Source organism: Heterodontus francisci, chromosome 23, assembly GCF_036365525.1.
Source record: "Heterodontus francisci isolate sHetFra1 chromosome 23, sHetFra1.hap1, whole genome shotgun sequence".
Taxonomy (NCBI): Eukaryota; Metazoa; Chordata; class Chondrichthyes; order Heterodontiformes; family Heterodontidae; genus Heterodontus; species Heterodontus francisci.
The window spans coordinates 30,503,696-30,516,755 of record NC_090393.1 but is presented as its reverse complement, the minus strand read 5'-3'; the positions used below and the strand labels follow the sequence as shown (position 1 = coordinate 30,516,755).

General features: G+C 45.6%; 1 protein-coding gene across 3 annotated transcripts in view; it reads left to right on the top strand.

Moving 5' to 3' along the window:
- Positions 1 to 13,060, top strand: part of cux2b (cut-like homeobox 2b) — a 305,195-nt gene that overhangs the window by 159,978 nt on the left and 132,157 nt on the right. The window contains exon 1 of one of the 3 annotated variants that reach the window (XM_068054961.1): positions 2,638 to 2,708. The exons of the other annotated variants lie outside the window; for them this stretch is intronic. Within the exon in view, the coding sequence (XP_067911062.1) occupies positions 2,693 to 2,708 (16 nt within the window). The 5' untranslated portion in view covers positions 2,638 to 2,692. Of the gene's footprint in view, positions 1 to 2,637; positions 2,709 to 13,060 lie in introns of those variants that run through there. 3 annotated transcript variants of the gene reach the window in all.

The window sequence follows — 13,060 nt, the reverse complement described above, 5'->3', positions numbered from 1 at the left end:
TGGAGGCCCTTAAGTGACCATTAAATGGCCACTTAAGGGCCTTGACTGGCGTGGGATGGGCGGGCCGTTTGTCGCCGCTGCCCTGTGTAAAGTGGCAACAGAGGCGGGAGCGTGTCGGGAAGGGCCCCCCAAGCCTTCCGCTCCATTTTACGCCCACCCCCCACCACCACCTTCCCGCTCTTTGGGGGGGGGGGGGGGGGCATAAAATTCCGGCCATTGTTCTGATTGATAAAGAAGCATAGTTTGTCACATCTTTCTGTTTGGGATGTAGTCCTGAATGAGCCATTATTTGTTCCAATTTGGAAGACTGAAGCCATCACTTTGTCTCTGCCATAAACTCTGTACTCTCACCATTAATTAATTTGATCAATCTCCCCAGCCACTCTCCTAGATTGAATCAGACTGTTTGTGCCCTCTCTGACGGAGCTGAGGTTCTGACTCCATATTCATCACAAAGCCACCTATTTCCACCTCGCAACGTTGCCCACCCCAATACCTTCTTGGCTGGTTTCCCATCCTCCATCCACTTAAGCAAGCTCATCCAGACTCTGCTGCCCATATCTTTTCCCAAACCTAGTTCTTCTAGCCCATCTCCCCATCCTTGCTGAGCTGCATTGACTCCTGGTTCCCAACGCCACAACATTTAAAATTGTCATGCTTGTGTTTAAGTCCCTTTATGGCCTTGACTCCCTGTCTCTGTCACAGTCTCTTGCCCTACAACCCTCTGAGAACTCTGCATTTTTTTGACTCTGGTCACTTCTGTATCCCCCATTCCCTTCACCCCACCATTGGTGGCCATACCTTCAAATATCCAAGCCGCACATTCTGAAATTCCATCCATAAACACCTTTGCCTCCCCATCACCCTCTCCTCCTTAAAACCTACCTGTTTGATCAACCTTTCAGCCATACCTTCTAACACCTCCTTTGGCTCAGTGTCCATTTTTATCTGATGAAACTTCTGTGAAGAGCTCTAGGATGTTTTTTCTACATTGAAGGCGCTATATAAATCCAAGTTGTGGTAGAAAAACAGTATTATCTTGATCAAACTGCAAGTACAACTATCTGGTTCCCATAGTCTGCATTTGGCAACTATTTTTCTCATTTGTTTGCAAACAATTCATCGTAAAGATGGTTCCTTTTTAAATTGACAAATTACTGACATTTTCTGTGTGCTCAGCAACTCTGGTGCAGATAATAGGAGCTTCTGCAGGTGAAATTCGACATTGATTGTTCATCTGAAGCTCCTTAACTCTATACTTGCAAGTACAATGTGCGACTTGCTTTTGGTGGCATCGTTCGGCATGGGAATCATGCCAGGCTGTAGCATTTGGTAACAGCAAACAGAACATGCTAGAGATCTTGGTTTTACATTATTATTAGATTAGATTAGATTTTTTTTTTAGATTAGAGATACAGCACTGAAACAGGCCCTTCGGCCCACCGAGTCTGTGCCGACCAGCAACCACCCATTTATACTAATCCTACACTAATCCCATATTCCTACCAAACATCCCCATCTGTCCCTATATTTCCCTACTACCTACCTATACTAGTGACAATTTATAATGGCCAATTTACCTACCAACCTGCAAGTCTTTTGGCTTGTGGGAGGAAACCGGAGCACCCGGAGAAAACCCACGCAGACACAGGGAGAACTTGCAAACTCCACACAGGCAGTGCCCAGAATTGAACCCGGGTCCCTGGAGCTGTGAGGCTGCGGTGCTAACCACTGCGCCACTGTGCCGCCCATTTTGTTGGCAAATGTCCTGGTTTGTAATAGAATGTACATTATTTATGAAGTTTCCTTTCATTTTCCCCAAATAGCAGCCGAGGTACTTAGGTCAACTTCTTAGAAGCTGTTAACTTTTAAAAGTATTAACACTTTCATAGAAACTACTGGCAGGCTATAATGATCTGCTCTTTCTGTCTGTTCTTGACATCTGTGATGGTGCTTTTGTTACTGTTCTGTGCGTCGGTGGATTGAGTGTGTTCTTTCGGCTATTGAGAATTTCATGGCCGTGCCTCAAGGCGCTGAGTTTCTGAACCCAGAAAAATACACATTTTAGAAAATAGCCACACTTGCTACTGAGCTGACAGTACTGATATTAAAATCCTGGTCCTTTCTATAGGCATGGAGACTGATGCACTTTATGCATTTAATATCTTGTGCTAAAGCAACATTTGTAATGTTGAGCCACTGGCAGTGACAGCCAAAGAGAAGCAGTGCTTTAATATAAACAAGGTGCCTGTGGCAACAGAGAAGCCCACATTGAAGGACTTCATCCCACTATGCCTGAGGCAAAGCTTTGCTGATGCCAAGCAGAAATGATCACTATGAGCTGCCATTTTGTTTTGAGTGTCACTGGCTGAGCGCTCAATAGAAGGTTCACATCTGTAAATGTTATTATACAATCGTGATTTTTCAACAACTGCAATGTTGCAAATTTAGAACAGCAGCATTTTTTCTACATAAATAGAGGGTGTACTTTTCAAAATACTCTTTATAGAAAATATTTCCATACTCATCAAGTTTCTTTTTATTTTTATAAAAATATCAATTTTACTACTAATGCGGAGACAGTTGAGTTTGGTTTCACTTCCTGCTGTGTCACTTTGGTGACATTGCTGACTGGAGTGTCTGAAGTGGCTTCATAAGGGCTAAATCTTTGGACGAGTCTGAGAGATGTGGAATGCGAACACAATGCGGTAAGCTAGTTGGAGATAGAGAGCAACCTGTTCCTGTACCTTTTTTTAGATGCCAAAGAAGTGTCTGGTGAATGGAGTATTTTGATAAATGTTCACCAGTCTTTACTCCTCACTGACCAGGAGTCTTCACTAATACTGCTGATCACTGACTTACTAAAGGGACACAAAATAAACTTTGGGAAAGCTGAAGCCCATTGGGTACTTATAGAGCAGAGGTGTCCAACCTTTTCGCGTGGGGGACCACATTACAATTTTTGTCCTACATAGGGGGCGGCTGAAAAATTTCAGAAAGAAAGAGGCATTAAAAATTTATCTTACCTTCAAAACAACAAACATGCATTTTTGTGAAGAAGCTTTAAATGAAAAGACTAATTTATTGACTTACTTTCCCGTCACTATGTTGAACACTGATATAGTGACATACCTGGCATTGTTTTTGCTTGCATTAGTACTCAATCTCTGCCCGCAGACTTGACATAGTGATGAGGAGTATTCCAGATAGCTATTTGTCAGGAGTGATCTTGATCACTTTCTCTTCCCTCTCTCTCCCCCTTCTGCAGCTCTATCCCCCCCTCCATCTCTCTCTCCCCCCCTCCCTCTCCAGCTCTCTTTTTTCCCCCCCCCTCCTTCTCCAGCTCTCTTCCCCCCCCCCCACTCCTTCTCCAGCTCTCTTCCCCCCCCCCCACTCCTTCTCCAGCTCTCTTCCCCCTCCTTCTCCAGCTCTCTTTCCCCCCCGCCCTCCTTCTCCAGCTCTCTTTCCCCCCCCCCCACTCCTTCTCCAGCTCTCTTTCCCCCCCCCTCCTTCTCCAGCTCTCTTCCCCACCCCCCGCTCCAGCTCTCCCCACCCCCCTCCTTCTCCATCTCTCTTTCCCCCCCCCATCTCTCTTTTCCCCCCCTCCCCATCTTTGTCTCTCCCTGTCTCTTCCCCCTCAGTCTCTGTCTCTCCCTCCCCCCCCAGCCTCTGTCTCTCCCTCCCCCCCCAGCCTCTGTCTCTCCCTCCCCCCCCAGCCTCTGTCTCTCCCTCCCCCCCCAGCCTCTGTCTCTCCCTCCCCCCCCCAGCCTCTGTCTCTCCCTCCCCCCCCCAGCCTCTGTCTCTCCCTCCCCCCCCAGCCTCTGTCTCTCTCCCCCCCCAGCCTCTGTCTCTCTCCCCCCCCAGCCTCTGTCTCTCTCCCCCCCCAGCCTCTGTCTCTCTCCCCCCCCAGCCTCTGTCTCTCTCTCCCCCCCAGCCTCTGTCTCTCTCCCCCCCAGCCTCTGTCTCTCTCCCTTCCCCCCCAGCCTCTGTCTCTCTCCCTTCCCCCCCAGCCTCTGTCTCTCTCCCTTCCCCCCCCCAGCCTCTGTCTCTCTCCCTTCCCCCCCCAGCCTCTGTCTCTCTCCCTTCCCCCCCCAGCCTCTTTCTCTCTCCCTTCCCCCCCCAGCCTCTGTCTCTCTCCCTTCCCCCCCCAGCCTCTGTCTCTCTCCCTTCCCCCCCCAGCCTCTGTCTCTCTCCCTTCCCCCCCCCAGCCTCTGTCTCTCTCCCTTCCCCCCCCCCCCCAGCCTCTGTCTCTCTCCCTTCCCCCCCCCCCCCAGCCTCTGTCTCTCTCCCTTCCCCCCCCCCAGCCTCTGTCTCTCTCCCTTCCCCCCCCAGCCTCTGTCTCTCTCCCTTCCCCCCCCAGCCTCTGTCTCTCTCCCTTCCCCCCCCAGCCTCTGTCTCTCTCCCTTCCCCCCCCCAGCCTCTGTCTCTCTCCCTTCCCCCCCCCAGCCTCTGTCTCTCTCCCTTCCCCCCCCAGCCTCTGTCTCTCTCCCTTCCCCCCCCAGCCTCTGTCTCTCTCCCTTCCCCCCCCAGCCTCTGTCTCTCTCCCTTCCCCCCCCAGCCTCTGTCTCTCTCCCTTTCCCCCCCAGCCTCTGTCTCTCTCCCTTCCCCCCCCCCCCAGCCTCTGTCTCTCTCCCTTCCCCCCCCAGCCTCTGTCTCTCTCCCTTCTCCCCCCAGCCTCTGTCTCTCTCCCTTCCCCCCCCAGCCTCTGTCTCTCTCCCTTCCCCCTCAGCCTCTGTCTCTCTCTCTTCCCCCTCAGTCTCTGTCTCTCTCTCTTCCCCCTCAGTCTCTGTCTCTCTCTCTTCCCCCTCAGTCTCTGTCTGTTTGTCTCCCCCCCCCTCTGTTTGTCTGTCTGTCTGTTTCTTTCTCTTTCTCCCCCTGCTGTCTTTCTGTGTGTGTGTCTCTTGATCCCCGCTCTCCACTATCTGCTCCCCGCATTCTGCTCTCCACTGCCCGCTCTCCACTACCCACTCCCTGCTCTCTGCTCTCCACTGCCCGCTCCCTACTCCCCATCTGTGCACTCACCATAAATGTGGATGATACAGGCAGGCTGTGAGCGCTGCTCTCTGCTGGACGTAGCTATGTTCTATGAGACCAGGGTCCTAACAAACCTATGGCTCCCCACTAAGGTGCTTGACATTCCGGCAGTTTACACCCGCGGGCCATATGTTGAACAACCATGTTATAGAGGTTGAAGCCATGCTGGGGAGGTTAATACTGGTTAAATCAGAGATTGTCATTTTCAAGGCAGATGCATTTAATTACTCCCATAGCCTCATGCAAAAAAAACATGGTTTAGATAAGGGGATAGGCAGGAAGGTTGAGGTAGAAGATCAGTCATGATCTTACTGAATGGTGGAGCAGTCTTAAGGGATCCTTTGGCCTACTCCTGCTCCTATTACTTCCGTTCTTGTGATTAAAATCGGCAATCTCCACGTTTCCCACGGGTTGCAAGAGAGATCTGCCTGTTCTTTAATCCTGCTTTGTGCTCTGATTATTGCTGGTGTGGCTGCTCTAAGTCAATGATATTTTTCAGTTATCCTTACAGCAACCAAGTTGGGTCTCTTAATAACTATAGGAAGAATTTAGCCAATCACCACATCACAAATCACCTGACAGAAATGGTGTCACACCAGAAAAAGATGGAAATTAGTTGTAGTAGGGAAGTAGCTGTTGAAGGGCCCTGTCAAAAAGGTAAGCTTTGAAATTTAAAATAAACTTCAGGGTCCTGCTGTTCAACATTCAGGTTTTAATAATGAAAAGAACTGAGTATGTTGCCAGCTGTTTTTGATCATTTAAAATCGCAATGGTGATGGAAAGCCTGGAAGCTGTGTTTCTCTTGTGCTTGAGTACCATGTGCATAGTTCTGCCTTCTTCAACTTCACTTTGAACTGAGTGGATGGTGAAAATGTGGTTCCCACTTGCATTGATGTGAAGTAGGCCCAATGTGCAGTCACCTTTTTCTCCTTTTTATTCTCGCATTTTTGATATTTTAAAAGTCCTTTAGTCCTTTTTTTTCCGTTCTTTTACTTTTTCTCTATTATTGTTCATGTTTTCTCTCTCTGCTACTCTCCCTCATTCTGTTCTTACTCAGTTCTCTGTATACTCTGTTTCTCTTGCTTGCTCTTTTCTCTCTCCCTCCTTGCCAGTATGTTTATTTCTTTCTCACTTTTTATTCTATCTCTTTCTCTGTTCAGTCTTTCCAGCTTTTTTTAAAAACTGTCTTTAGTGTCCTTTCTCTATGCTTCCTCTTTCTGGCCACTTTCTCTCTCTCTCTCTCTCTCTCTCTGCTTCCCTACCTTTTTGTGCTTTGTCACTGGGAAAGTAAATAAACACTATGGAGATGGAGCTTATCCAGAAAACAAAGCTCTAGTGAATTCCCCTTATCAAATTACAGTGAAAGCAAAATAAACCATTCAACCATGATTAACCCATACAGTGCAAATGGAAGGGTGGATTGTGATCTATCTTGTGAAGATCCCACCAATTGTGAGCATTGGTAGACCTTTGTATCAGGTGCTCGGATTGTTTACAACTAGAATGCCTGGATGCATCCCCAACAGTGGAGTGGGAACCACAGGACTGAGTCATTAACAGTCCAAGAACTGCAATATTTGCAGTTGGCCTGGCCATACACTGAATAACCCTGTCCTAGATTTATATTTTAAAAATGCAAAGTAAGCACTCCAGAAGACTTATGGCACCATTATGATCATTTGACCAGAGCTGAAATTCTAATACAAAAGTTAAGCAATTTGACCTGGATATTGTTCACAATGGTGTTACCCAATCTAATTAACATTATACCATGTCTTTCTTTATCATAACATCAAGCAGGTGTGTGGAGCTGGGTGATCCTTAGTATTTGAAAAGCTAGTTATACCACTACAGTCATTGGGCTAATTAATGGGTTTTACCTAGTGGAGCTAAATGGGTGCATTCTTTAACTTTAGAAGTGCTTTTTCCCCTAATCTCCGTTGTTCATTTGTTGATGTTCATAAAGATAAACTTTGTCTTATCAACATAATATAGATTCCTGAAAGTAGAGTTTCTCCCACGAGTGTAGAAGAAGTTTAACTTGTCAGAACCATGCGCATGAATGAAGTTTGTAAGTCCCAGTCGGTATAGTAAATTCTGTGTTTAAAGCTTGCTACTGATTATTCTGTGAAAATAATTACATACAGGTTTTTAATCCAGAAGGCATTTATGTAAGATACCGTCCACCTCACTACATTTGGTGTGCAATCTTGAAAATACAGTCAACATAGGGATTGTGTGCCACAGGTGAGTTCGGACACTGATTTTCACCTTTTGGAGCTGTGACTGAATCCAGCTCAGATTGATGGGATGGAAGCTGCTAAGCTGTCTTGTGCGAAATGGGCTTGTGCAGTCTGAACTAAATTCCTAGTAGTTGTGGGCCCACAGCAGAAAACTCCTCAAAATTTGTCCCAAACTGGCAGCCTTACTCGGTGAAGCTTAACGATTGCCTGGTGTTATTGAAAAGAAAACATACTGGTGAGAAATAGTTTATTTTCTAACGGGGTTTGTACAGGTGCAGCTTCAGTCTTCATCTTGTGCTGCATCTCACCTGCAAGTCGTAAAGTAATTCACGTGTTATTGCTGATGTCCTTTCCCTCTGTGAACATAAGTTTACTGAACAGAAATATAAATTTGAAGGTTATTTTAATGAATGTTAATGTTAGAAACTTAGGTGGGCATAGCCCCAAAAACAGTGTATTTTCATAATGTATTTTCATAAGGCTGACATTTAAACATCTACTTTTGTGGCTTCTTGGTACTAAACAATATAAGAACATAGATACGTTTAGTCGCTGACAGCATAATCACTGGCAGTAGGCACACACTGGCTTCATTTACTTCCTTTATAGAGCCGTGAAGATAGAAATTTAGGTGAGTTCCTTTCAATAACAACATCCTGCTCTCTGCTATAGCCTGTGGTAATTCAGAGCAGAATAGGAAACTTCTTGTAGGTCCTACACCTGAATAAATTATAAAAATGCCCAACGTTTTGTCATGATCTGTATACCACCATTTGTACCTCCCCTTCCCTACACACAAACGGAATCGTGAAAATAATTTAGCTGAAACTTTGCTGAAGCAGTTTATTTGCTTTAATCTGTCATTTACAATATCCAGATGATAATTTGGTGTCCAAAATTTCTAACCAGTACAGACATCCCTACAGTACAGATCGGTAAATGTAAAAGTCATAGTTCAACTCAGTAAGGGGACTTCCGCTTGGCAAAATTATTTCAAAGTTATGGAAGTATTTATGTGAGGAAGATATTGCTGTCTGTAAAGTTGATGCTGAATGTACCACATTTCATTCTGCATCTTATGCAAAGCCTTTGTATCTTTTCCAAGGTGCAGTTTACGTGCCAATTCAGATTTTTACTAGCTATTAAAACAGGACTTAATAACCTATTTTCATTTAGAAATGATTGTGAAGTTGCTGTGACGCATGGTAATAATGACACATGGCTCAAACTGACAAAGGTAATTAATTAGGCTATTATGCATTCTACAATGATAATTGCTTTGCTGGAAAGGCACCAGCCTTGAAAAGCCCAAGTGTATGAGTGCAATCCATCACCGAGAGTGTTTTCAGCACAGCTGTGTTTTTTCACCTTGACTCATTGTACAGCATATTAGGAACACAAAAATTAATGATACATCAATAAATAATATCTATTACTTGGCATGTTGCAGGCTGTTGGAGGATTTAATGGTTATTAAAGCTGTTTAATAGTAATGGCATTTCTTCACTGTTCCTCCTGAAATGGTTTGTTTGACACGAAATGTGTCTCTGATTCTAGAGCTGAAACATGTGTAATTTTCTGAAATTGGGGAACATGACTGAAGTGTCGTGCTTCAGTGGCGGTGGCAAGGCTGTTCATTTTCTTCAGTGGCTACTGCAGTGTAGCCTTCATTCTAAATGCTGTAAAGGTGGAAAGCAATTTGTTGAGGTGGTCTGTGAATTACAAATGACCTCTCGCTATTGTCTGGATGACAGGGGCTTGATGTTTCTCTGAGAGTTTGTGTTTGACTGGAGTGATTCCTTCAGCTGCCAGCATGTCAAGGTTAGAAGTCAGTAATTTAACTGATAATTGCATAATCACCAGTTGTAGTAATTATAATTCATGATTACATAATTACTAATTACAGTTCTGCCAATCTAAGTGGCTGGGATTTTCAGTGGATCCACTCCTTTTTCATATTGTGCCAGGGCTGATGGTTTTAGAGAACTGCCAGAAAGTAACTGCCTAGCAGAGTTGTCCTGCTGATAGTTAAGAACTTACTTGGGAGATTTGTTTTCCTGTTTGAAATGGAATAACCCTCTTGTGGCTGAATATTTTTTCTGTAATTCTATTTGAAGGTTGAGATATTTCCTCTGGAATGTGAATTACTTCATCATTTTTCACCCATCACCAGCTTGGCTTTCGCTTAGAATTGTTAAAAAAAAATCAATTGTTAATAGTGAATCGCTTAAAATACTTTGAGCTAGATTTTAAACCCCCACCGGGGCCAGGAATGGAGGCGAACAGGTGTGAAATTTCGTGCTGCTGGCCTACGTTCCAGTTCCTGGGCTCCATCCTGCACCACCCCGCCCGGCCATTTACCCGGAGGTTGTACCCTCATGGCAGACTGGTACAAAACGTGAAGTCACACGGGATCAGAGGTGAGCTGGCAAGATGGATACAGAACTGGCTTGGTCATAGAAGACAGAGGGTAGCAGTGGAAGGGTGCTTTTCTGAATGGAGGGATGTGATTAGTGGTGTTCCGCAGGGATCAGTGCTGGGACCTTTGCTGTTTGTATTATATATAAATGATCTGGAGGAAAATGTAGCTGGTCTGATGAGTAAGTTTGCGGATGACACAAAGGTTGGTGGAGTGGCAGATAATGATGAGGATTGTCAGAGGATACAGCAGGATATAGATCGGTTGGAGACTTGGGCGGAGAAATGGCAGATGGAGTTTAATCCAGACAAGTGTGAGGTAATGCATTTTGGAAGGTCTAATACAGGTGGGAAGTATACAGTAAATGGCAGAACCCTTAGGAGCATTGACAGGCAGAGAGATCTGGGCGTACAGGTCCACAGATCACTGAAAGTGGCAACGCAGGTGGATAAGGTAGTCAAGAAGGCATACGGCATGCTTGCCTTCATTGGTCGGAGCATAGAGTATAAAAATTGGCAGGTCATGCTGCAGCTGTACAGGACCTTAGTTAGGCCACACTTGGAATATTGCATGCAATTCTGGTTGCCACATTACCAGAAGGACGTGGAGGCTCTGGAGAGGGTACAGAGGAGGTTTACCAGGATGTTGCCTGGTCTGGAGGGTATTAGCCATGAGGAGAGGTTGGATAAACTCGGATTGTTTTCACTGGAACGACAGAGGTGGAGGGGCGACATGATAGAGGTTTACAAAGTTATGAGTGGCATGGACAGAGTGGATAGTCAGAAGCTTTTTCCCAGGGTGGAAGAGTCAGTTACTAGGGGACATAGGTTTAAGGTGAGAGGGGCAAAGTTTAGAGGGGATGTGCGAGGCAAGTTCTTTACACAGAGGGTGGTGAGTGCCTGGAACTTGCTGCCGGGGGAGGTGGTGGATTCAGATACGATAGCGACGTTTAAGAGGCATCTTGACAAATACATGAATAGGATGGGAATAGAGGGATACGGTCCCCAGAAGTGCAAAAGGTTTTAGTTTAGACAGGCATCAAGATCGGCGCAGGCTTGGAGGGCTGAATGGCCTGTTCCTGTGCTGTATTGTTCTTTGTTCCAACTGACCCAATTAAAGTCCTATTAAGGCCTGTTGATAGAGTCCGACTGGGGTTTTCCAGTTGGCCTCCAGGTTCCTGGAGGCAGTAGGGGACAGTTCAGCTGCCTAAAGGGGGCCTCCCAGCAGCAGTTTAGGGGCCAGCGCTCCAAGCAGGCTTAGAGTCCCTCCTTTCCTGCAACAGCAGCTGCAGACAGCTCTGTGGAGAGCTCCCCCGCACCACCCCCACCCTCACCCCCACTCCACACACAGTGATGGCCTGCTGCAAAGGTCATTTTTACCTGCTCAATTGCCATGGCATCTTGCTGCTGCTTTGAAGCTGCAAGGCCCCTGTTCCTCCAGCTTCAAGAGCCCGACCACCGTCCTTAGTTGGACGACAAGTCCGCCCTCTGGCCATTAATTAGCCGCTGTTGGGAAAATCACATTGAGTGACTGTTTCCCACACATTGTGAGCTTCTGAACGCCATTTGAGCCTGACGCTGGGGTTCAGAAGCCCGCAGGGAAAATCCTGCTGTTTTTGTTTAAACAATGCGACGCTTGGACCCAACGTGTTAGGAAATAACTTAGAGAATTGCTTCATGAGCTGAACAAGGCAATTTTGGGAGGGGTGCAGTTGCCTTGTGATAGAAGTTTGGCTAAATGAGTACTAGGACTGAAATTCCTGTCTTTTTAAGTGAAAAAAACAAATGCGTATATAGAATCCAATTTAACAGTTTTAAAAAAAACTTGAATCTCCTTTTTTGCTACAATCAGTGCAATAGGACTGTCAGGCCCAATGTTTCCTAAATTGGCATGTTAAATTGGATCTTGAAGCAGTATTTTGGTGTTTGAATGATTTTAATGATTTAATTCTAGCATTTGTATTGCCATTTATCCAGTCTAATGTATCTTTTTTAAAAACAAGAGTCTTGGATCATTATTTAAATTTGTTTGTAATGCGGCAACTTCCATTTTAGGAACTTTATAATGAAGTGGTGGAGGGAGACATCTGTTAAAGTAACTTCAGGGGTTATTTATGTCTCTCTTCTCCTAAATACACATTTATGTGTTTTTTTTAGGACTAGTGAAAACTAATTTGAGGACAAAGAGTGTATTTTTTTTTTCAGGAAAGGTGACATTGAGCTCTGAATAATACATTTTGAAACGGCAGCAAAAATACTCGGTTGGTAAGGGCCAAATCCCACTTGCAATTTCCCACTTCCAGTAAGGGCAAATGTACTACTGCTGGAAAGTAGTTCCGTACCTTTGCATAGAGGATTTCTGCTAAGATATGTAATGCACTTCAACACCATCATATAAACATAATAAAACTGCATCTGACATCCAACCATAATCTACGCATCACAGATTGGGAGCAGGGTTTTTGCCCCGGTATAGGGGCAGGAACTGAGGAGGATGGGCACTAAATTCCACCAGCACCGGCATGCCGGTTTCCCAGTACCATCCCACTTCGAGCCATTTTTGGGAAGGGCGGAACGGTTACCTGCCCACAAGTGGTGGATAGCTAGTTAGGGTATTTAAAAGGCCAATTAAGGCCGTTGATCAGAGGCCGATTGGAATTTTCCAGTTGGCCTGTGAGCTGCCCATGGCATGGGCACACGGAACTGCCTGGAGGCGGCCTCCCAGTGGTGGTCTGGCAGCTGTGGCCATTTTTTTAGTTCTAATCTTTGAAAAGTGCTGAGAGGTGACCTTTCTCTCCATTACCTACAACGGCAGGCTGCAGCTCCTTCCATGTTGGAGGGTTTCCTATTGGCCCTCCAGCTTCGAGAGCCTGCCCACCATCCTTAGTTGGTCAGTAAGTGCACCCTCTGGCTGCTGACTGGCCAATCAAAGCAAAATCCATGTCGGGTTGCTGCTCCCAACAGAGTGTGGGTTTAGGACCCGCATTTGACCCCGGTGTTGGGGTAACCGAAAATGCAAAATCCTGCCCTTGATTTTAGTTATGCAGTTATAATATTTTTAAAGATAATTGGTTTGGTAGAAAATCTTAACTTCCGGCTTGTCAGTCATTAAAATCATATATGAAGAAGGCACCCTACACACTCAGTGACAAAATAATTATTAGTCACAGTACTTACTTGTAGACCCTATTCCTTTTAAGAAAAAGAATTGAACCTTGACTCTGCATTTTGTTTTTCCCTTCTGTTATGAACACTGGACTTTGTAGTATGGCTACGTTTTAAAAGCTGTGGTCTTTAATGCAGTGTAAATTCTGGCCAGAGACATGCCAGGGGTCTTGGTTGCCATGAAAACAAGGAACCTAGTT